General features: G+C 44.1%; 1 protein-coding gene across 1 annotated transcript in view; it reads right to left on the bottom strand.

Annotated features, from left to right (window-relative positions):
- LOC147633598 (calcium-dependent lipid-binding protein-like) overlaps window positions 1-18620 on the bottom strand; it is a 64653-nt gene extending 46033 nt beyond the window's left edge. The window contains exons 1-6 of the mRNA XM_086806721.1: window positions 18569-18620; window positions 18408-18484; window positions 18193-18294; window positions 4475-4525; window positions 4263-4380; window positions 3979-4100 (exon numbers count right to left, since the gene is read on the bottom strand). Coding sequence (XP_086662847.1) covers window positions 3979-4100; window positions 4263-4380; window positions 4475-4525; window positions 18193-18294; window positions 18408-18443 — 429 coding nt within the window. The 5' untranslated portion in view covers window positions 18444-18484; window positions 18569-18620. The remainder of the gene's footprint in view (window positions 1-3978; window positions 4101-4262; window positions 4381-4474; window positions 4526-18192; window positions 18295-18407; window positions 18485-18568) is intronic.
- Between the last annotated feature and the right edge of the window lie 6650 nt (window positions 18621-25270).

Raw genomic sequence — 25270 nt, 5'->3', positions numbered from 1 at the left:
AGGAGCTACTATCAATTGGCATAAATCAATTGGTTTTTGGATCAGTGATTCTCCTCTTGGTGCAAATTGGGGTACAGATGTTGGTATTACTTGGATTGAGAGAGGATGCTCTGCCAGATACCTTGGTTGTCAGGTGGGCGTTGACATCTCCCCTGCACAACAATTTGCTCCAGTGCTCTTAAGCATTAAAAGCAAACTTCATCACTAGAGTAGAAGGAAGCTCGACTTGGCCTCTAGAGCTTTGGTGGTTAACCAAGTTTTGCTAGCCACGACTTGGTTTATTGCTTCGTGCTGGATTTTTCATAAGGGATGCATTGGCCAGCTTCGTCGCCTTATTCGGAACTTTCTTTGGTCAGGGCTTGGTGGAAATGCACACACCAGGGCCAGAGTTGCTTGGGAAACCATTATCAGGCCTAAGCAGGAAGGGGGATTGAATATCATTGACCCCGAGGTGCAATGTAAGGCCTTGCTCTGTAAGCTTGTTGTTAGGGGCTTTCTTCCAAGCACTGAGCCGTGGAAGGACTTTCTCATGCAACAAATCACGCAGTCCCTGTTCGCGGAGGTGACTGGACTCTCAGCTCATGCTTTATTTTTGCAGATGCAGTTCACCGCTCCCCTTCGCCCCCCCCTGGTTAGGTATCTCCTATGGGCCTCGGACTACCTGAGGAGTTTTTTGGTACACATCCCCCTGCGTTCAACGGAGGAAGCTAACAGGCAACCCATTCTGTGCAATGATTTGATCTTAGATGTGCATGGTAGGCCTCTTGGGGCAGCTATGCATATTCTCTGGGCTGGCTGGGAGACCCTATGCCCCACAGTGCTGGCTTGGAAGAGGTTTCAGAGCCTTACCGAGGTGCAGAGATTGGATTTCATGCAGCATTTGAGAGGCTCTAGCCGGAGGATTGCACAGATTGATGCAGCCATTCCCAACCATTGGATTACTGGATCTTTTTTGGAAGGTCATCATCATTCTTGGTTTGGGGTTTTCTCTGAGACAGATGTTCCTCTTCAAGTTATGGGTATCTCCTTGCCTAGGGAGGATGATGTACCGGTCTTTTTTTCTGTACAGGATGGATGGCAACTGGAGAGATGTGATGTGCAGGACCTTATTGAGGGCCCCCAGATTCGTCCAGCCAGAGTTGTTGGCAGGTTAGGGAAGCACGTCTATGTTGACCACCCCCCCCCCCCAGGGATGATCACAGAGAGTGTTAGCCTTTGGTTGTTTGGTGGCTGCCCTATCAGACATTTGCATTGGGACCCCGGTGAGTGGGAGTGGCAGGATGCTTGTAACCCTTTGAAAAGCATGCCTTTTTTTAGTTATACAGTGCGGAATGCCAAACATCTTATCTTGGGACGCATTCAGAGTGTCCCTACTCTTAGACCCCATTGGGAGTCTTACGGCATTTCGATTGACATTCAGAGGGTATTTTGACGGAGATTGTGGCATTCTTATAGGAAGCCACAGATTTCCTCCTTTATCTGGGTTTCTCTTCATGGTGGTCTGGCCACCAATCAGTGGAGGTCTGTTACCGGTGCTTGCCCAGCATGCCCTAGATGTGCAGGGGTTTCGAAGTCAGTTCACCATTGTTTATGGGAATGCAAGGAAGCACAGAGGGTTTGGTCTGCGATTGCACACCTCTTTGGTAGGATTAATTTTGGTTCTATCATTTGGTTGACACAGTCTGGGCCTCAGCTGAGGTTCAAGGGGACTGACAGGAGCTTGGCCATTATGGTTAGGCAAGGAGTTGCTTGGTAGTGTTGTCTTCAAGATTTGCCACTTTCACACTTTGTCCCTCCGGCACAGAGGTTAGACGGGAGATTATTGCTAGCATCTCAACCTCGAATATCTGGAAGGCTAGATGCACTAAGGCCATTGAGGGTACTCCCGATCTTGTTTCTCAGTGTCTTTGCAAGATTTGGAGTGATATTATTCACACCATTATGGCTACCTGGGCCAGAATCCAGGGATCTTCGAGGGTTGCAGAGAGGAAGCGCGCCCAGTTTATGAGAGAGTGGGACATTGGTATCGTTTTCACATCCTCTCATTCGGGACCCTATTGGCAGCACAGGGCTCCTGATTGGTTAAGATCTCCACCTTGCTTGGTGTGAAATCTCCATTTTGTAAAATTTTTCATACTTAGTAGAAGTCTCCTTTCTGAAGAAAAAAAAAAAAAGAATAAACCTCTCTCAAGAGGCCCTCTGAAGTGGGTGCACCATACCCACTTGTCCTCTTTTATCTGATGGTTGCTCAACCATATTAAAGTCACCCCCAATGATCAGCATGAGGAAGCAAATCAGTGAGGGCCTTATCCTCTCCCCTCTATGACTAGGTGCATACATATTCAGAATACCAATGTGTCCCCCATCTTGCATAATGATGATCCATTGCGTTCTAGCAAGCAAAATGACACCATGGCCAATGATGCAAGAAGACAGGGGCTGACACTGAAATACATAGACCACCTTTGATCCTTGCAACTCCCGACCAAAAGGTGTGACCAAATAATAACTTGCCAGATCTACCACATTGGCTTGCGTCGAGTTTATGCTCCTGCAAGTGCAAAATGTCCATGGGACCTTCCGTGACTACGGAAAAACACCACCAAGTCCCTCTATGTTCCATGAGACAATCCTCATGAAGACAAACAAGCTCTGATTTTCCCCGTGTGGAAATTCAAACCATCAAACTTGCCAAGGTTCACCAGATGAGACATCTCAATCAGAGTTTGCCATGATTCAAGAAATTGTAAGTAGAAACCCTTTAAGCAACAGAAGACCAAAAAGCCCTTTGTGCGTGTGGACGCTTGCTTATAGATGACTATATGTGATGAAACTTTAATAAACAGAAATCTGCAGAAAACAAATTGGGTGCTGAGAAAACGAGTTTGGGCACATCGAAAAATCCGTGCCACATAAATTTGAAAGGTTAAGGATGATGAGTTCTTCTTCGCGCAATCCTGATGATCTCCCTTCTTTGCTGCTACAGCTGGTTGGCTACTTGTAAACTTTTGCACTACATTGATTCTTAGTTTCAAGCTTGAGTTAAAGGCCTTCAACAAGTTGTAGTTGTTGTAAGTCTTCGGAGCACTGTGGAGAATCAACCACACTGCTGTCTTCTTTACTATTTCAGTTTGAAGTCGTTGCTGCTGCTTGAAGACAAGAAAGAAGATGGGCCGATTCGCTGCTGTTTTACAGCCACTTCGCTGCTAGACGATGAAAGCTCTGCGCTTGTGCTAATGTGCTGGTGCCTTTTGGAAAAGCTCACTACAGCACCAAGCCTGCTCTGCTAACCAACCATATTGTGTAGTCTAAAATAACAAGATAGCAAAGATGCAAAGGAGAACACACACAAGCCGCTGAAGGAGAGGCTAAGGTGCATCAAAGGCTCCTCTCCTGCTCTCTGAATGCCCTAAGTCTCTCTGCTGGCTGTCCGCCTGAACCAGTTCTGCGAGGGTAAGGATCACTTGTGCATGGTCAGAGAATGTTGTGCAGGCGAGGATGCCAATCATGCCTCCCCTGTCGCAGCCCCACTCATCCACATAGAAGTTGTCGTTCAATGTAAAGTGACAGTAAAGTCACTTACAACTATAGCGCCCTTACCAAGGCTATTTATCATACTAACCTCTTTGCATGCAAGTTCCATTATGGCCGTAGAAAACCTTAGCAAACACATTGTCCACATCTTGAACCAACCCTACACCACATTTACCTTTAAATAGAAAATCCAAAAAATAAAGAGAGCAATTGCAACAAGAAGCAATAAGCACCAACACAAACACATATATAAATACTCTCAATTTATGCAAGACCATGCATATTATATCACACTAGTTTCAATGCTCAAATAAGGATGATTATAGATGATCAATAAGCACCAACACAATCACATATATAAATACTCTCAATTTATGCAAGACCATGCATATTATATCACACTAGTTTCAATGCTCAAATAAGGATGATCATAGAACAACTCACCTGAATAGGCAACTTGGCACCAACAGGTGTTTGGATAGCAAGAATAATACTTGGATCGCCCCCCCATTTGAAGTCTAGATCCATTATAAGCTGGCCTCTTTGGATAGTTTGGATCTTGATTCCTGAAAGTAACATGTACAACTGCCTTAAACATAGCAACATTCCACGTGCTCACCTAAAGCAACTTTTTTGACACCATTTTCGGGTTGAATAGCCCCTAGGATTCTATGATATATGTAATTAGGATAAAAACTAACTGTGTACAAATAATTCAGATGCAGGACCTTCAATCTGAGGTGCAATATTTCCCAGAAAAAGCTTTGCAAACTTCATTTGGAATCCAGGTGGGCAATAAGGCACCAGCATAGGCTCAACAGTCATTTGGATTAGCGTTGATGCAGCCTATAAAAGGCCATATTGATTAAAAGCCTTCTTATAATTATCGTTAGAATGTCACCGGTGCTACATGAATTGAAATAGCTACAAAACAGCTTACCAAGGCAACAGATGGCCAAATCTTCTTGAGCTGCATATTGAGCCACTTCACCTGTAACAGTATTCCGAGGTCACTACATGGGCTCCTTGACAACCAGCAAACTTCGTTCACCTCAGAGCTGTAATTTCTATAGAATCCTCTTCATAAGAAAAGCCACAAACTCCATTCACCTGAGGGCTGTAATTCTTTTTTTTTCCCAGAAAAGAGACTTCTATTAAGTAAAATAAAATCATACAAAAGGAGATCTCAAGCCAAAACACAAGAAGATCTCAACCAATCGGGGGCACTATTCTGCCATAAAAGCCACGTAGGAGTGGAGGAGAAGAAAACAGCATGGTTCCACTCTCATAAAAACCTGCTGCATTTTGTATGCGCAACTCTAGAAGATCCTTGTATGCGGGCCCAGGTGGCCAAAAGAGTGTGAACGATGTCACTCCATATACTGGTTGTTGAGATGTCAAGCTCAACATGAGCTGACAATCACAAGGCGCCTGCATGACTGTTCGACATTTATATCACTGGCGGGTTTTGTAGCTGGCACCAGATCAACAGTACTTTGGAGAAGTTAGAAAGATCATTTTATTGAGCGGAGAGGCACAGGGATGTATACAACTATGTTTCCGCATGTCCCATATGTCAAAAAGTGAAAGTACCTCACACCAAACAGCCAGGGTTGCTTCAACCATTGCCCGTTCCTTGAGGGTCCTTTTCACGACATTTCTATGGATTTCGTTGGACCACTTCTCGCATCTACTTGATCTTGGAATACTCACTATATGTGTATGCTTATACCATGCAAACAAACGACCACAACATAAGATATAGCTTGGCTCTTTCTCGGACATTGGTATCCAGTTTGTGGTTTGCTACGGACCATTACTTCAAATCGGGATCCGAAGTTTACATCTCATTTTGGCGAGCTCTATTCGACAACTTTGGTACCTAATTGCAATTGCCTAGTGCATTCCATCCCTAGACCGATGGCCAAACTGAGATTTACAATTAGGTAGCTTTCGATGTGCTTAAGGCGTATTGCCATGATCAGCAATCGAAGTGGGAGCTTATCTCCCGTTGGTGCAGGCGATTCTCAATGACACATTCATCAAGCGTTGGTAGAACTCCTTATGAGGCAGCCTTTGGTCGAAGATTTTCATCCCTTCACACTCGGATGATATCTCCTTAGAAGCCAACAAGACGTCGAAAACATTTTTAGCCATCAGAAACATTTTCAGCCATCATTGAGCCAATCAAAGAGCGTCTTACCAAAGCTCAGGAGGCTTATACCAGACAAGCAAATAAGTCAAGGAGAGACGTCAACTTCAAAGAGGACAATTGGGTATATTTAAGGATCATGCAGCAAAGACTCAAGCAAGTGGGCTAGGCTGTCCAAAGTTATCATTCAAGAGTTTTGATCCTTTTCCCATCATCAAGAAGTTAAGTGATGTCTCCATGCAACTCAGATTGCTAGACAATTGGACGATGCACAATGTCTTCCACGTCTCTTGGTTAAAGCCTTATATTATACCTTCATTGCAGAATGTCCCAAAAGAGCAGCAACTAGAAATGGTTGATGAAGTAGAAGTGATAGAGCCCGAGGAGATCCTTCTACATCGTTGGAAGCACGGTTTAGACGACGACTTTGCCAATTTTATACCAAGCTCAAAGATCGAGGGACCCATGAAGCCGTTTGGCTAGATGAAAAATTCTTCCTCGAGTATCCATAGTTATTGGCGGACTACCTCGAAGCCATGAACCTACCGCCAAGCTAAGGGGGAGGGAATGTCACGTGCACCCATGCATTGTGGTACATGGTGTGACAAACTGGTTCATCAACAGTGCAAGAAACATGTAGAGAAGTAGTACTACACCTTGATAGGATATTTTGTCGTATGCTGTGACCCCCTTGTGAGCGACATGTCATGCACGAGCTAGGTAGGTCAGTCTCCCAGCCATAGAGGTCTGTTAGGTCAGTCGTCTTAACCCACTTTGGAGAGTTCAGCAAGTATTCCTCATGTAGGTGCATGTAGATGTCAGCCTTAGGAGTACAATGCATTAGAGCATATTAGTTGCATTCATGTAGCAGGGACGAGTCCTAAGGCCAGCCCCAAGGCGGCCTACCAAAGGAGGGACAGCCTTGCTATGGGTATTAAATACCTTAGCCATCATGTAGACCCAATCGGCAACCCTTGTGTGAGGGCCTGGGCAACAGTCCGTCAGGCCAAACAGTAGGCGGCCAAGGCTGACTACAGTTAGCCAGCAACCAGACGGTAGACCAACCCACAACCCAAAGACCAACATTTAATGCTATAAAACCAATCGTGGCAGTAATTAAAACAAGTTGACAGTGTTAGACATCATCCCCTTGTTGCTGGCTTCCTCTTTGTGTTAGAAGTCATCTCCTGTCTATTTGTATACACCAGGGCCTCTGTTGTGGGTGTGCCCGCCCGTATATCATTTTTCCACACTCCCCGTATTTTTTCCCTATTTTTCTTCCTAGTGGTGGGAGGGCTGCCAGGTGATGCCAGGAGCACCCCAATGCTAGCCGACTGGACTTTCTTCAGTCGTGTGCATCTGGGTTGTTGGCCGACTGCTCTAGCACCAGTCGTGGGCATCAGGCTGCTGGCCGACTGGTATTTTCTCAGTCGTGGGGTATTTTCTCAGTCGTGGGCACCATCTGTAGCTGGCCGACTGCTCACATGGAGATGTATATATTGCCCCTCAGCCCCCACCACTTTCTCATTCAGTTTTTCGGGATCTTGTGTATAGAGAAGAGTTTACACACCTATCTCTCTGTGTTTCTTGTGCTGATTATTTTCTGCAGTCTACTTGCTCTTGTCTACCCAAGTTTGGTTGTCATTTCCGCTGCATATTCTGACATGGTATCAGAGCCCTAGGCTCTAGGAGATCTTGGGCGTTTTTCTGAGCAAGAGGGGGAGCAACAGGTTGCTGATCGGTGGACTTTTCGGGCTGAACGGGAAGAGAAGGTGCAAGAGGAAGGCGGGCTAAGGGGCTGGACAGCCACTTGCATATTTTCAGATTTTTAGATCACTTGGGAGTTGGTACCGAGGCCGTCGAAGCGGTCAGTCATTGGTGTCAAATGGGTCTTTAAGACCAAGTACGCGTCTGATGGGTCGGTGGACAAACACAAAGCCAGGCTCGTGGCTAAGGGTTATGCTCAGCGACCAGGCATCGACTACGAGGATACCTTTGCACCGACAGCGCGGATGACCACGATTCGGACCGTTCTTGCCTTTGCTTCTTCTCAGAGGTGGCCCGTGTACCAGATGGATGTAAAATCGGCGTTCCTTAATGGTGACCTGCAGGAGGAGGTGTACGTTGAGCAGCCTCCAGGCTTTATTGTTCCAGGATCGGAAGGGATGGTTTACAGGTTACGTAAGGCCTTGTATGGTCTTAAGCAAGCTCCGAGGGCTTGGAATCAGAAGATTGATTCCTTCTTTATTCGGACTGGATTTCAGAGATCGGTTGCAGATCCGAACCTGTATCTCTTTCGGGAACGCGGCATGGTCACACTTATCATCCTTTACGTGGATGATCTCATTCTCACCGGCGGTCATGTGGAGCACATTGGAGTGACGAAGGCTGCCTTGTCAAAGGAGTTTGAGATGACCGACTTAGGCTTACTCCACTTCTTCTTGGGATTGGAGATCTGGCAGACCCAGAGGGGGGTTTTCGTCTCTCAGCAGCGGTATGTTCATGAGTTGCTTGAGGCCTTTGGGATGGAGAACTGTAAGCCTATTACTTCGCCGATGGACCCGAACACAAAGTTAACCGTTACAGATCCTTGTGAGCCAGTTGATGCCTCGCAGTACCGGAAGCTGGTTGGTTCATTGATCTGGTTGCTGAACACCAGATTGGACTTGAGCTTCTCCGTGGGGCTGTTGAGCTCTTTTATGCAGACGCCATTGAAGACTCATTGGGACGCAGGATTGCGGATCTTGCAGTATCTGCAGAGTACGAAGGATCTGGGACTCTTTTACACAGGAGGGAATGGAGTCAAGCTCCAAGGTTGGAGTGACTCAGATTGGGGAGGAGATCCAGACACGAGGAGGTCTACTTCAGGATACACTTTTACCCTCGGCTCAGGAGCAGTTTCTTGGAGCAGCAAGAAGCAGCCAACTATTGCCCTTTCTTCGACAGAGGCAGAGTATCGGGCTGCTTGTGGTGCTGCTTGTGAGGTTGTATGGCTGCGGAGGCTGCTAGGCGAGATGGGGTTTCCATAGAGGGAGCCCACAGCCAGTGTGATAACCAAAGTTGTATAGCTATTGCTCGGAACCCGGTTTTCCATGCCCGGACCAAGCATATAGAGATACAGTATCACTTTGTTCGTGAGAAGATCTTGGCGGGTGACATCTTGCTACTTTATTGTTCGACGGAGGACAATGCGGCGGACCTCTTCACGAAGTCTCTACCTCAGGCTACGCTCAGGCGGCACTCCAGCTCCCTGGGGTTGGTTTCACAGCCAGGAGCTGAGAGGGGGTGTTAGAAGTCATCTCCTGTCTATTTGTATACACCAGGGCCTCTGTTGTGGGTGTGCCCGCCCGTATATCATTTTTCCACACTCCCCGTATTTTTTCCCTATTTTTCCCATTTTTTCCTAGTGGTGGGAGGGCTGCCAGGTGATGCCAGGAGCACCCCAATGCTGGCCGACTGGACTTTCTTCAGTCGTGTGCATCTGGGTTGCTGGCCGACTGCTCTAGCACCAGTCGTGGGCATCAGGCTGCTGGCCGACTGGTATTTTCTCAGTCGTGGGGTATTTTCTCAGTCGTGGGCACCATCTGTATAGCTGGCCGACTGCTCACATGGAGATGTATATATTGCCCCTCAGCCCCCACCACTTTCTCATTCAGTTTTTCAGGATCTTGTGTATAGAGAAGAGTTTACACACCTATCTCTCTGTGTTTCTTGTGCTGATTATTTTCTGCAGTCTACTTGCTCTTGTCTACCCAAGTTTGGTTGTCATTTCCGCTGCATATTCTGACAGTTTGGTGTCCTATTTAGCCTCTAGGACTGACCATGTTAGCTAGAGGGGCTGGTCACCCCTCACATATTTTTCCCTATTTTATCCCCATTTTATGGTGTCTTGGATGTTTATCCTAGTCTTGGACATTTATCCCAATCGTGTGGATGCTAGTCAGCTGCCTACTTTTGGGCATATATATAGCTAGCTTGCCTCCCTCATTCTTCACTGCTTGCTTAGCATTGTTTGCTGCAGTCCCTCACATACGAGGTTTTCTCCCCTCTTGCTTGGGACATGTATTCCTTTGGATGATGATATTGAGAGCAGGTTCTCACCTGTGTTTCCTCTCCATCTCTCTCTCTCACACTCTCTCTTGTGTTTCCACTTTCCCTTCTTCCGCTGCACATTCTATCACGGTGTCAGAGCGCTGTTGATCTTCAGTGTTGGATGCTCCCTCCTCTACCTCCTGTGTTTCTGCGTTTTTTTGCAGATGGACAGATCTGCGCTTTTTCTTCTCAGGTTTGCTGCTGGTCGCCTGCCTCTTCCAGGCGCTTCTCCATTGCAGCCCGAGTTCATCCTTTACACATTTGACCCCTGAGATCCCTTCTTCACCGGTCGGGTTGCTCTGTTTTCAGGGCAGCAGCACCTTGGAGTGTTGCCTTTTTCTACAGGTGTTGTCTACAGCAGTTTTGCAGCAAGTCTTCAGTATTCAGCAGCATCTACCGCCCACCACCCCCCCCCCAGCGTAGTGCTACCCGCCTATTCGGTGCAGGATAGCAGCAGCCTACATGCTGCGTTTTTTTCTCCTACACGTTTTCTGATGCCAATTTGCTGATCTGAGGCTTGGTGGTACCATATCTCTACTGTTTTTCCAGATTCAGCCTGTTCTACAGCCCCTTTTACCTCTGCATTTTCAGAATTCCAGCCCTTGTTGCTGCGTTTTTTTCAGAACAGATCTTGCAGGTAGCTCTACCTTCATTTGGGCTTCATCTGATAGACCCAAAGGTACCTTCTCTTCAGTGTTTTTCCTCATAGGAGGTGTGGACACTGGTTGGCCTGAATTTTCAGGTTTGTAGCCCTTGTTTGGCTGCGTTTTCTTCTCTAGTGTGGAACTTTCTTGGTACCTGTTTCTGCAGTCTTTCATCTTTGATCGAGGATGGCATCTCTGGCTTTCATCTTTGATCGAGGATGGCATCTCTGGCTTCTTGGAGTTCACTCAGCATCCGATGCTGCTGAGAGGGGGTGTTAGACATCATCCCCTTGTTGCTGGCTTCCTGTTTGGTGTCCTATTTTAGCCTTTAGGGCTGACCATGTTACCTAGAGGGGGTGGTCACCCCTCACATATTTTTCCCTATTTTATTCCCATTTTTATGGTGTCTTGGATATTTATCCTAGTCTTGGACATTTATCCCAATCGTGTGGATGCTAGTCGGCTACCTACTTTTGGGCATATATATAGCTGGCTTGCCTCCCTCATTCTTCACTCCTTGCTTAGCATTGTTTGCTGCAGTCCCTCACATACAAGGTTTTCTTCCCTCTTGCTCGGGACATGTATTCCTTTGGATGATGATATTGAGAGCAGGTTCTCACCTGTGTTTCCTCTCCCACTCTCTCTCTCACTCTCTCTCCTATGTTTCCACTGTCCCTTCTTCCGCTGCACATTCTATCAGACAGCCTTTCTGCCAGTTGACCAACTCCATATGGACATATAAAAAGGCGAGCAAGCCTCAACCCATAAAATCATCGGATAAAATCAAGTTCTCAAGCAAACAGTCAAGCATGTGTGCTTAGGCCTCCAGCTTTTGCATACTTTTCAGCATTCTTTGTGCTTTCAAGCCAAAGGCATCAAAAGCTGAGTCTCTTCCAGAGTTCTCAGCACACCAACTCCTAGTCTCGGGCCAGTGTATTCTCTTCGAAGATAGCTTCACAGTCGCCTATAGCTTATGCATAGTTCTACCCAGTGTTTGGTCACTTCGTCCTTGCGTTTGGCGGTCAGTCAATCAGTTGGTCGGCTCAATCTTGTGGACAAAATTCAGCTTGTATTCAGTTCTCCATAAGAAATAAAGCAAATACTCCTGCTTGCAAGGGGACCCCTTCAGTGGGTAATTTGGGACCCCATCTGGTGTTGTCTTGACTTCATCTTTCAATTCATGTATGCTATTTAAGGATTGCTAAAGGCTCACTAAACTCAGGTTTAAAGAAGGCCTCATTGTTTCACACGGTCCTAGCTTGGTGCATCCTACAGCCATACCCTTACGGCACCATCATGAGTTCTTATCTCCACTCACTTCTTTGTAAAGCCATAGCCACCAAAGCTACCCAAAGGATGTGCTCCACTCTGAGCCTAACATGGTCGGGAGGATTGCCTTTGATTTTTACTGCCGCTTGTTACCTACAGGGACTCACTCCTATCAAAAGGATAGAGCACTATAGAATTTTTGGAGTCCTTGCCTAGGCTGATTTTGGATGACGTGTCTTGATTTTGGATGACATGTGTGCATTACTTGATGTCCCTTTTTCTAGAGATGAGCTTAGACATGCAATTCAAGCATTATCACATGGTGAATTTCTTGGGAATGATGGCCTCTCTCCCATGTTTTTCATGAGTTCTTGGGATGACATTGGAGCTGAGATCACTCTGGCATTACAGGACATGTGGAACACGGGCCCTATGCCTCCTTTTCTTACCAACAGTCTTATCCACCTCATCCCTATGGTGGTGGCGTCATGTGCATCCGTTAATCCCAATGCACATGGACATGCTTATCCTCCTCAGCAGATATATGGGCAAGATAAGAGGAAGAATATGGTCCGATTTGAACAATCTTGGTGGCAGTACAAACGATGCCGAAAAGTGCCTAGGACATAGCCCAATGGTTGGGGCACAAGTTGGACACATTATGAACACAAAATATGACTTTTTGGACAAAGTTTTGTTGGCTAAAAAGGCAAAACCGACTCAATTACGAATTTTTATCTTCTCCCTATAAATAGGATCATTAGGTATGTTCCTAAAAGGTGAATTTGGGCATGTTCCTGGATTCATCTAGGTATATAATTCAACCGTATTAGCAGACATGCAGATTTCACATTGTGAAGTTTTCGTCTGAGTTGCGGCCAGTTGATATTGTGCTAATTCTTTCTATCTTTAGCGGTGCCTTTATCCTATCAACTACTTATTTGATGTGCTAATTCTTTCTATTTGCTACTTCCCTTAGTGCTAGGCTTCATTATGGCTGAGTCTGCCCTGCATCTCCAGAGGTTTGACAAAAACTTAGTACAAAGAGCTTTGTGTGAATATATGCTCTTATGTGTGTGTGTGTGTGTGTGTGTGTGTGTGTGTGTGTGTGTGTGAGAGCATATCTTGATACAGAGTTCTACACCCACTATTGGGCACTCATGACGTTAGTGGGGATGTCATAGTATCTAGTCCATACTATGCATAATGGAGTTGATAGTTATATAGTCTTGTGGGTTGACTACCATGAGTATATAACATGCACGTTCCTAAAAGGTGAATTTGGGCATGTTCCTGGATTCATCTAGAAATATATCTATTCATTAGAATCATCATTCAAAGATCAAGAGGATCTATTTGTCAAAGTCTGCAAGACAGCAAGGACACAATGGTGAATCACCAGGGGCTTCTCTTGACTAATTGCAAGTAGAGGGTTGTAAGGATCTTTGGTATGCATCATGAAGATGTGAATGAGCAAGATCATTTGCATGAAGCTTAGCATGCATGAATTGGATCTAGGTCAAGATCCAAGATCATTGTACATGATTAGGTCTAAGGATTAGCATGAATGTCTATTGCTTAGCGTTAATCATAGACATGCTTCTGCAACACACGTCACATTGGTATCAAAGCCTAGGCTGTTCTAGGGTTGTCCTTAGCTTGCGTTTTTTCGCAGGCTAAATTAGGGTTTGCATTTTAGGGTTGCAGGCCAAAATTAGGTCTTTTATATTTTGCATGAGTTCAACCCTAGCAATAGTTCTTTCAGGCCTAGATTCAGTGTGTAAAGTGAAAAAACCAAAGTAAGGTTTCCATTTTTAGGGTTTCAGCCCATTTCTGTATGCATAAGTCTTAGCCTAGATCTAACCTAGGTAGGAAAAGACTTCTTTTTGATACTTCCTCCACCAAATATCTCACCTCGATGGAGAGCAACGATGCTTGTAAAGAAGAGTTACGACGTGAGTTTGAGACTACGCAATGACCACCAACGAGTGAATCATGGGCATCATGGAGGAGTGTCACTCTCTTCTCCCTAAGAACACAAAGTCGACTCTTGTAAAAGAGCCAACCGTCCTGAATGGTATAATGACCCGGTTCTAAATAAAGGGCCATACTATAAGGAGTTCCAAATTCTGGGCAATCTGCATACTTAAGTCCTTTCCTTGTATCTCCAATACAGTGGACTCGTGTACTGTTTGAATATTGATTTTCCAACTAATAGCATCTACACAGGGTTGTGCTTACCCGGTACATACTCAATCATTCTGCCAAATTGTTGGAACAACTAACTTCATCGGTGTTGTCTATCGCTCCACTGGGCACTTAGCATAGTCTGTAACCACTTCAAGGCCTAGTGGTCTGTCTTCACAGTAAATTCCCTCCCATAAAGAAAAGGTTTCCACTGTTTCAAGGCTGTGATAACCCCTAGCAACTCTTTGTCATAGACAGGTCACAGAATAGTTCTTTTCTACATCATTCAACTTCTTGCTGTAATACGCCACTGGTCTTCCTTCTTGTTGTAATATTGTTCCAATGGCGAAATTACTAGCATCGATGATCACCTCAATGGGATCATCCCATGATATGAGTTTCAGTACTGGTGCTTCTAAAGCCACCTTTTGCAGAGCAAAGAATGCCTCTAAGAGTCTAAAGCATTTCTTGTGTGACTGAAACCTTGTCTTCTAGTCTTCACTCCCTTGAGCAAATCGGTCAATGGTGCTACAAGGTTAGAAAACCGATCCATATGAGAGCTATACACTTGGCAAAGGCCCACGAAGGATCGTATCTCTTGGCCTATCTTCGGAACGTCCCAATCGAGGATTGCCTTAATCTTCTTAAGGTCAAGACAAATTCCATCGGAACCGATCACGTAGCCTAAGTACTGGACTTCTTGAACTCCAAATACGCTCTTCTTCACATTGATGTAGAGTTCTTTCTCTCACAAAACCTGCAAGACCTTCTACACATCCTTTTGTGCTATTCTGTAGTAGCAGAGAAAATAAGAATGTCATCCAAAAAATTGAAGACATTTACCAATGAGTACAGCAAAGACTCGTGACATCATCTTGTTGAAGGTAGCCGGTGCATTGGTTAAGCCAACAGACATGACCTCATTCTGTTCAAAAGGCTGTCATCAGGATATTGGCTTCAAAGATTCTGACTTCATAATAGTCACTTTTGAGGTCGATCTTGGTGAAGTACTTAGCACCATTGAGTCTTTCAAGGATGTACTCTATCCTTGGCATGGGGAACTTGTTCTTGATTGTCAACTTGTTCAAGGCTCAGTAATCCACAGTCTTATTTTTCTTTTGCACAAAAGGAATCGGTGCAGCAAATGGAGATGATGAAGGCCTCATGAAACCAGACCTAAGCAATTGCGCTAGTTGAGTCTCCAACTCAACTTCCAACGCCTTCGACAAATAATACAAAAACTTACTGGGTGACTCGACTCCAGGTACCAAATCGATACGATGGTCTTCAAGACGACGAGAGGACCGGGGTCTGGGTGGGAGATTATCCCCTCTTTTAACTTTTGGTTGTCTTTGTCTTCTTTGCATGGAAGCATTTCTTCAAATGGTTCTTCTTCTTTAGTAATGTCTTCAAAGCTTGATGCCATGGTGTATGGGCAAGTGGTTTTTGATCTCAGCATCCACAAGATGCTCTCACCCTAAGTTGCAAGGTCAATGTAGCATATGCCAAGTTAGGATCGTGTAAAACAACAAGGCCTTCTTTAAACCTAAGTTTAGTGAGTCTTTAGCAATCCTTTAAACAGCATATGTGAATTGAAAGATGTAGTCGAGACGACACCAAATGGGGTCCAAAATTACCCAATGAAGACCCCCCTACAAGTAGGAGTATTTGCTTTATTTCTTTTGAAGAACTGAATACAAGCTAAACTGTGTCCACAAAGCTGAGCGGACCAACCAACTTACTAACTGCCAAACACAAGGACAAAGTGACCAAACGTTGCGCAGAACTATGCATATGTTGTAGGCAACTCTGAAGCTACCTTCGAAGAGAATACACCGGCCCGAGACTGAGGGTTGGTGTGTTGCTAAGAACTCTCGAAGAGACTAAGCTTCTACTGCCTTTGGCTTGAAAGCACAAAGAATGGTGAAAAGTATGCAAAGGCTGGAGCCTAAGAACACATGCTTGACTGTTTACTTGAGAACTTGATTTTATATAATGATTTTATGGACTGAGGATAGCTCGCCTTTTTATATGTCCATATGGAGCTAGTCGGATGGCAGAAAGGATGTCGGCATGTTTGAATTACTGCCACAACTGGTTTTATAGCATTAAATTCTTGGTCTTTGGGTCGTGGGCTGGTTTGGTTGCTGGCCAACTGTAGTCAGCCTTGGCTGCCTACTGTCTGGCCTGGCCGACTGCTGCCCAAGCCCTCACAAGGGCTGCCAACTGGGTCTACATGATGGCTAAGGTATTTAATACCCATAGCAAGGCTGTCCCTCCTTTGGTAGGACTTGGGGCTGGCCGAAGTGGAGATCAAAAGCAGAAGGTGTTCAGACAAAAATATCAAAGTCAAAGTCAGAGTCAAAGTGGAAGGTTAAAGTGAGTAGTCCAAGGAGGAAGGATGACAGAGTGTCCACCCCATCAACAAGTTTAGGAGGGGATGTCACGTGCACGCCCATGCCATGGCATAATCCTCAGTAGGAACATCATAATCCCTTACTAATATAGCAGCTAGGACAGCATTTAGAGCATCATTACCATCAGTAGCATCAACATCAGTATTAGTATCATCATCATCATCACCATCACCATCACCATCGGTAGCATCATCAGTAAGGAGGCCATGGGAACCTAGTCAGCAGCCTTCTTAGGCACCCAGCCAGCAGTCAACAGCCTTCTAGGGGGACTCAGGCAGCACCAGTGTGAAGGGCAGCAAGTGGGGCAAATATTGGAATTAAGCTAAGTAATTTAAGCATTTTAAGCCTTTTATTTGTCCAGCTGAAGGCCGACAACACTACAGCAGGCCGACCAGCCACCTCAACATATATACAAGCAAAGACATCATTTGCAGCACATAAACATCAACTCGTTCATCATTTCAAAAGCATAGAAGTCTATAGAAGTCATGTAGGGGCCAGAGGTCACCCCTAAAGGGCTGACCAAGGGCCTAGATTATGTACAGACTTTCATGTCACCTTTTTGTACCAAATTAAATACAGAGAATCCTGATACCAACTATCTCTCTCTTCTTCTCTCTCCTCTGTCTTAATCATGTTTAAATCAGCAGCTTGGAAGAAGCCCCTCCCAAGCAAGCAGGCATCGGTAAAGTGCGACACAAGCTTTGTGGGGAGTGCCACTAGCATCCAATCCCTGGCCTAAGAGCAGGAAGGATGAGACCCGAAAATGAGTGTGGTCTTGACTTCTTTATCAAAATCTGCCTGTAAGGTCATAAGCTCGTCTTTGGAAAAATGGATTGTTCTCCCCCGGCCGATGGCTGTCTTGAACACAGTAAAAATATTCCATATGTTGACAGAGGCAAAGAAACAGGAGAGGCAGGAGGAGGGGCTTATCTGCGCAAGCAAGGGGGAGAAGAAGGTGAGAGGCAGAGAAGCAGGCGTGCAAGTAAAGAGGGAGGAGAGATGAATGGCAGGCAGGAAGGAAATGTGTTGAAAAAAGGGTATGGTGGGCAGAAGGAGATGCAGGTAAAGGGGTGAATGGAGGGCAGGAGGAAAATATGCAGGAAAGAGGGAGAATGGCAGGCAGGTGGAGGGGTGCGCAGGCCAGGACATACGGGGAGCTACGACCAGTTTCACCTTATAACAATCCAAACACAGGGTTTTGTTCAAATCACTTTTTAAAAAGCTATTCAGCCATGATGGTGGGTGAAATCATGGATATCTGTTGTCACAGATCATCAAGAGGAATCAGGGCTGTAATTCTGAGTTGTCATCTGTGCTAGAGACACACAACTGTGACTCTTGACATCCCTACGCTCAGTAGTCGGACACACTAAAGTCACACACATTATAATGCTTTGAAGGAAACCTCCCATCCAGTTGAGGAATCACTCCGGAGTTGGTAGCTCACATTTTGTTGGGAATATGTTAGTTCTTAAAAGCTGAAGAGAATTGAAAAAATGGACAAAGTTTGAAGTTACTGAGTAAACGTGACCAGACCCAGAATTGTGTATGTTCTTAAAAGCTGAAGAGAATTGAATAGTGGACAAACTTTGAAGTTACCGAGAGTCAAGCAAGGACAAACTTGACCAGACACAGTCTTCAATTCTACGGCCCATGATGGCATTTATTGACATTACTCTTCTCTGAGGTGGATTTCCAAGTTAGAATTAGTTACATGCCAGAGCATAATCACTGCCACAAGCCACAAGGCTTCGCACCTATGATCTGAGTTTTGAGACCAAACAACTTTTCCTTTCCTCCTCAATGTAGATGGACGTTTTCTGTGATATTAAATTGTAGGGACCTTCTTGTGGTACAAATACATACAAATAGAAAGGTAAACATCATTACTCACCCGCTCAAATGTAGTGAACGATAACCATGATGGATAGTTGTTGTCACAAAGCCTCTTCACATCATCTTGGTTAAGTTGGCCAAGAAGTAGCAAACCCCCAGCCTGGGCCACATACATGACATTACAAAGGTGCAGTCTATTACATGGCACATTCCAAAGAAAACTGGATATAAAGGAAAAATAAGTAGAAATCTTTTGATCTTAATACATCTCACCTTGAAGATGCGTTGTCTGCTTCGCAAAACCATCATGTACTTCAGGCCTGCTACTAGAGAGAAACCAAGCAGGAAACCTGCCAAAAACCCGAAGAGGAGCCCCATATCTCTCTCTCTCTCTCTCTCTCTCTCTCTCTCTCTCTCTCTCTCGCACAGCACACCTAGTTTTTCAAAGAACAAATGGTCTCCTTGATATCCTCCAAAGAGGCAAAGAAAAAACAGATCATTAAGCAACGAATCCAATGAATGAGTAAGAAACGAGAAATACTTTTTAAAAAAGAATACAGATGATACCCGGAAATGTACAGAGAAAGGTGTTACCAGAAAGCTAAGTATATCTTTTTTTCTTTTTGATTTCTTTGGCTCGTCAGCGAACATGAAAGAGGTGTGTGCAGACCAAAATTATTAGGATTTCCGCCATAGCCAGAAGCTTTTGTGCACTTTTCGTAGCAGTAATGAACCGAGAAAATCATCCAGTAAACAAACGCAACGCTTTTCGATGAGATAATGGGTCTGTAAAAGCGTGCGCGCGCTAGGGTTTCCATCGCAAGCGTTTCTGCTTCTGCGGATGGTCTCGCACACTGCTGCTCCTTGTGCATGTGAGTAGAAAGATAAAGTACAAGAGAAAATTCGCATGACAGAGCTTCGCCATCGCTGCAGAACTCGCTAAGGTTTTCGACCGACATAGCCCGATTTACCCGCACGGCGCACACAAAAATTTGAGCTGATTTGGCGCAAAAGTATAAATCTCCCCTCTCCATTACCGCGGATTGCTGTGGCCAACCATACAACAAAAAGCATGAAATTATACCTTAGTTTCAAATTACAAAATTCCTTCTTTTTTTATCAAAAGTTTTATATATATATATATATATATATATATATATATATATATATATATATTGACTGAAATTCTTTACATCAAAGTATCCAGAGCTTCTAACATCAAAATACCAAAGCCCATAAAGCTTGTACGTACGGGTGAGGACCGCCTAGCTCCCCAAACCCTGACCTGCCCCTCCGCCTCTATGGCTGCTTCCAATGGGATGCATATGGCTATGTTGAATCCCATTGCTAAGAGGCTTCATTACATGTGATATATGGGATGCATATGGCTGCATCATTTGAAATGTTTGGAATGCCATTAGTTTGCCTATTGTATGTTAATTGCAATGGTGGAATGCTCATGACATGTGGAAGCCTTTTGCATGACCATTACATCCACCATTGAGGAATGCATCATATGCCTCTTGCTTTGCTTAAGCATTAAGCAAACATCACTCCCTTAGTGTTCATTGAACCAATAGGAGTCTACTTATCATATGATTGCTTGATTGGTGCATTGATGAGGGCCATGGAGTAAAGGCAATGGGACTGAAGTGATGCAAATCAGTGAATTGTGCTTGTGAATCACATGATTTTGGATGCTATGTGGATGTTGTTTTGTGGTGATTGATGTGATGGATCTACTTTCGATGAATTGGGGAAAGCATGAGTGCATGTGGTATTCCATTATGAGTGCAATATTATCTCTTTCTTTTTGCTCGTTTTTGGCCGACGTTTGCTGCATTTTTCACCTTACGTTTGATGCCATTTGAGGCGAGTTTGCTTTCGTATGCTATGGCAAAGCTTAGCTTAGGTTTAAGCTTACAAAATAGCGTTGTTTGTAGCCCATTTCCAGTGCGTAAGAGGCATCGTAGAGGTTGTTTTTCAACGCACGACTGAAGCAATGGAGCGCAAGCTGTTTGAAGTGGCATTTCCAGTGCGTAAGAGGCATCGTAGAGGTTGTTTTTCAATGCACGACTGAAGCAATGGAGCGCAAGCTGTTGAGGAGGCGTTTTCATGACTGTATGAAGTGGCATTTCACAAGAAGGCTTCATTTGAATACCATTTGAGTGGCTGGCCGTGACTGTATGAGTGCATGCTCTTTTTAATGATGAAATGAAATAGCATGAGTCATGGTACACAAAAAACATTGTAAGTACTCCTATCTTATCCTTTTGAAGTTACATCCACATACACTTCACTTGTATCTCACTTCAATTTATAGTATCTAGTATGCTTGTGAGGGTACTTTGGGCATTGGAGGAGAGGCCCGGAGGGGGCATGGCATGAACTCTCCTTGTTATGATTGATTTTGGTAAAGCGGTAAGGAGGGGGGTAAGGTACTTGGATGTGAAGACTTGGCCCCAACTTGTGCCTAGAATGGGACTAGGTACGAGGGTGGGAAGGCTTAGCTGGGAGATTGGCAAACATAAAGCTGTTCTCCGACATACAATCATCTCTATTGCAAGCATGCCAAGGCTATGGTAGCCATTGATCACTTGATTGGATATGCCAAGGATGTTTGCCTAGTGGTCAAGCATAAAGGTCACATGAACAAGTATATGCCTTTGATGATGATTATGTGGGTCATTGCATCATGATTAGATATTGGGCAATTGCTTTTATATTTTGATTGAGATTTGGGCCAAATTGCAGGGAAACTATGGCAAAATTTTTGTAAGATTTCTGCACTCTACAGTGGGCAAAGAAGTGCAATTGAGTCCCAACTCGCTCAAGATCTCTCAAGGGTCTTTGGAAGTCTTAAAAGGGTGTTTTAAGGCGGTTCCAACCAGCTATTAAGTGGGTGATTTGGACACCATCTTAGGGTGCAAAGTGGACAGTTCTGTCAGGCTGAAAACCCTAATTTAGTCAAAAATGGTGTGGACTGAATTGAAGGTGTTTACATAGCTTGAGAACACTATTCAAGATCTTCCCACAATGAGCCAAATAGTTTTCAATTCCGTGACCATATGGATAGTCAACCCTCATAGTTGACTTTTAGCTAAAAGTCAAAACAGAGAGGTATAGGGGTGCTTGAAGTGGTGATCCAGGGTGATAGAAGTGTTCTTCTTACATCATCGAGACGGACATGGCAAGCCTTTAATCTTTCAATTCCGACATCGGTAGCACCAAAAACCCTCATTTGGTACCATGGGTGACCGTGAACAAGAGGGAATGCCTTTACATAACATGAGTAATCACATGGTGAATGAGGGCATGTCAGGGCACACAAGTGAAAGTGCACAAGTTTCTTAGGTCTAGGTCATACATTCCAAGTTACCAAAGTCCTTGACAAAGGATGAATTTGTGGATCGTATGATTTCTACTTCTATTGGAAGCTTTTGGTTCAAGCATGGTGAATCATTTGTGGAAGCTTTTCTCTCTTTTGATGGGGAAGGAGTCACTTGTATTCTCTTTTGATGGGGAAGGAGTCACTTGTATTCAGCTCTCAAGGAATGGATTCACAATTGGGATGCCTACTTTTGTGCATTTACATGCAATGAAGGTGACAAAGTGAAGCAAGTGACATGCCAATTTGGAGGCAAAGCTAGACAATGGTGGCTGCAAGTAACGCATGAGTACAAATGGGATTGGGCAAATTAGCCTATGAAGTGGTACAAAACTTTGTGGTTACTCAAGAGCAATGGAGCTTTAGGGAGAAATGCATGCCATTATTACATGTGGATTCATTGCCTTGGTATGCCGAGGAATATTGGTACCTTTCCTTCTTTGTGCCTAACATTGAGGAGAAGGAGATCATAGATGGATTTATGCAAAAATTAGGCAAGGAGTTCATGCAAGTGGTCCAATGCATCATGGATATTGACAATGACATTGCCCTTGAGATGAGATCATGTTGTTAGTGGAGCTCTTCTACAAGCCTACCCCATCTATACATGGGCTTTCTACTAGGAGTTCACTTCAGTCCACATCTCTTATTAGAAGCCATTACTATGGGGACACTTCAAGTGATGATGGAGATGCTAATGATTTGTGTCAAGTGGCTTTAATGCATGTATGGATGGTTGAAAATGAACCAGTGGATAGCCATGAAGATGCAAGTGTTGATGGAAAGGATGAAGAGCAAATGCATGGATCTTTTCTTAGGGAGAATTATATGGATAAAGATGAATGCAACGAGACTCTTCTTGATGTGGGAGACAACTTTTATGAAGATCTTCATGGTGTTGCATTACATGAAGGATTTGTGGTTATCGACCATGAAGATGTGGCATATGATGTGGATTCACAAAATGATGGTGTGGATGAAAGAAATAATGTGGTTGATTGTGATCTCTATGATGACATCTATGAGGAAAATGCTTTGAGTAATGATGATGATAATGCTTTGGTTTATGGAAGTGATTCATGGGTGGATTTTGATGGTGGATCATCGGTTGGTGATGACACTTCCAATCATGATGTTTCATATCCATTTGATTCTGGTATACATGGCAAGATCCTTGATGTGGATTCATTTTCATATGATCCGGGTGGACAGCATGCATTGCCACTTGAAGCGGGGGGAATTTCCATATGATCTGGGTGGAGAGCATGCATTGCCACTTGAAGCAGGGGAATTTCCATATGATCCGGGTGGACAACATGCATTGCCACTTGAACCGGATGGATTTTCATTTGACCCAGGTGGATACTATGCATTGCCATTGGAAGCGGAAGGGTTTCCTTTTGAATCGGGCATCTTTGTAAGTCAACCTTATTGATGGGTACTTGGTGTGGGTCACATATTGCCTTATGCTTGATTCTTCATGGAATAAGTACAGTTGTATGGTGTCTTGGACAGCTATATGCATGGAATGGGATGATGATATGAAGGATGCCATTGCTGTAAAATTTACTGTATAGACAGCCATGGTCATTGGTGTAGAGAGCAGTCCATATGTACATCAAATAAGTGGACAACTCTATGTGGAGTTCTTTTGTGTGAGGCACTTTTGGAGGTGCAACAAATGTACTTGGAAGCATTCATGAGGGAAGTCAAGAAGATTCTAAATAGCCCATGCATTGCTCCATACATGGTTTTGAGGATGAAACCTTTGGGTGGGGATGGTTTGTAATGAAGGGGGCTTGGAAATAGATTCAAAGAGAGCCCATGGGCATAGGTATGGCTGGGCAAGTGTAGAGGCCCAACATTAATGAGTGTGAAATGGGGGCAAGTATATAAGTGAATATTGTACATACTTTTTACCATACTTTTACCAACATACTTTTATGAATGATGATACTTCTTGGAGCTTCATGCTTCTTGGCTACGGTGGTACTCCATCTTGAGTGTATGTGGTACTCCATCTTGGCTACGGTGGTACTCCATCTTGAGTGTATGTGGTACTCCATCATGAGTGCATGTGGTACTCCATTATGAGTGCAATCTTCTCTCTTTCTTTTCCCCATCATTACACTTTCCACATTTGAGTTGATGACGTTGATGACCAAATGAAGTATGCTTTCTAAAGTTGAGTTTACCGCCTTCTTCCCATGCCAAATTAACTTCTTCTTCCCACTACATGGCACCCACTTTGCATACCTTTTCAGTTTCCTTCTGCATCACTCAAAATCATGCAAAATTCATTGTGACTTGCCACCATCTCCTCTTACCTTATGTTGTTGAGGTTCAAAACACTCTTTATGAAGGCTTCTATCTTCAACTTATAGAGAACATTGTCAAAATTATGGGGAGTATGCACAACGGAAGCAATAGTTAATGGCAAGATAGAGCAACATATATGAGAGAAAGCAAGAACACAAGATGTATAGAAAGCTTCTATATTACCTTCTATTTTAACCACTCCAAAGTTGGCTTAATCTTCACCTACATGTGTTGGTTATGTTACAAAAAGTGAGGCCTCCTACCCTTTATATAGGGTTCACCGCCGAGGGCTAGGGTTGGGGACCAACCCTAGATCCATTTTCCACCCACATGCCCACTTTATTTGGGGTGTGTTCACACCTACAAAACCTCTTTCTCTCACCCTTTATCACTTGTACATCATATATTTTAACACCCTCTCTTAATGCCACCATGGGACAATGCCAAACATGAAGAAAGGTGAGCATTGGACATACAAGAACAAAATGACCCCCTCTCAACCATAGGATAAAAGATAAGGTAGGTAGCCTTTATAAATTAGGCTTTTACAAAAGTGATGAGTTATAGAGAATGTGGTTCACTCCCAATTCTAGCAAACATGCTTCACTCCTCAACTAGAAGAGTTGTTAATCATGTGAGAAACTTACAAAATTCCCCTCAACCTTAGTAACATCTTTGGTACCATCTCTTCCATAGTTGCTCCTTCGCTTTGATGAAACCATCTTCTTGCAAAAGAAAATCTTCAAGTTGGATTTAGATGTACTATTCTTCATTACATTGGCTTCATTGGTTACATCTTTGTGCTTCTCCAATCCTTTGTCGTGGTAGATATGCTTCATGCGTACATGTCTCCTTCCAATCATGCTAGCTTCCTTAGTCCAGCTGCCACATAGACTAACACAAGGCTACCACCCATGTTTTAATAGCTTATGCATGTGCTTCTTGCTTCCACCTTCCACTTCGTCATGATGCATAAATACATACACCAATGTGAACATGGATTCAGGAGAGGTCTTACCACTTGTTTATCAACACAAGGACAGTGTCTAACTCCATTACAATATGATAGACAACTTCCATGCATATGAGTTCATCACAAAAAAAAAAGGATCGGATTTCATACGTGACGCGTCGATTTTGCTTGGTTTCAAAAATTGTGCATACCTTGCACTTCCCAAGCGAGAATGGTAAAAAATAATTCAAGGTTAATGAATGATCTTCGATGAAACAAGAGCACCTATTGACTTTTGATGAATAAGAATACCTCTTGAATCCTTTGGCTTTGTAAGCCTTAGAAGAAGGTTCAAAAGAACCTTATAAGTCTTTCAAATCAAAGCTGATTTTATAATAATAATAAAAAAAGAAAAAACCATAGCCTTGATGCCGGACGATCCGTTGATTCTGCAGGTCCGTGCGTTGTTGCAAGTTG

Source organism: Cibotium barometz, chromosome 12 (genome assembly GCF_041138505.1).
Source record: "Cibotium barometz isolate CiBa-2024 chromosome 12, ASM4113850v1, whole genome shotgun sequence".
Classification (NCBI taxonomy): domain Eukaryota; kingdom Viridiplantae; phylum Streptophyta; class Polypodiopsida; order Cyatheales; family Cibotiaceae; genus Cibotium; species Cibotium barometz.
Note: the sequence above shows the minus strand (reverse complement) of the source record. Positions and strands in the feature narration are given on the sequence as shown.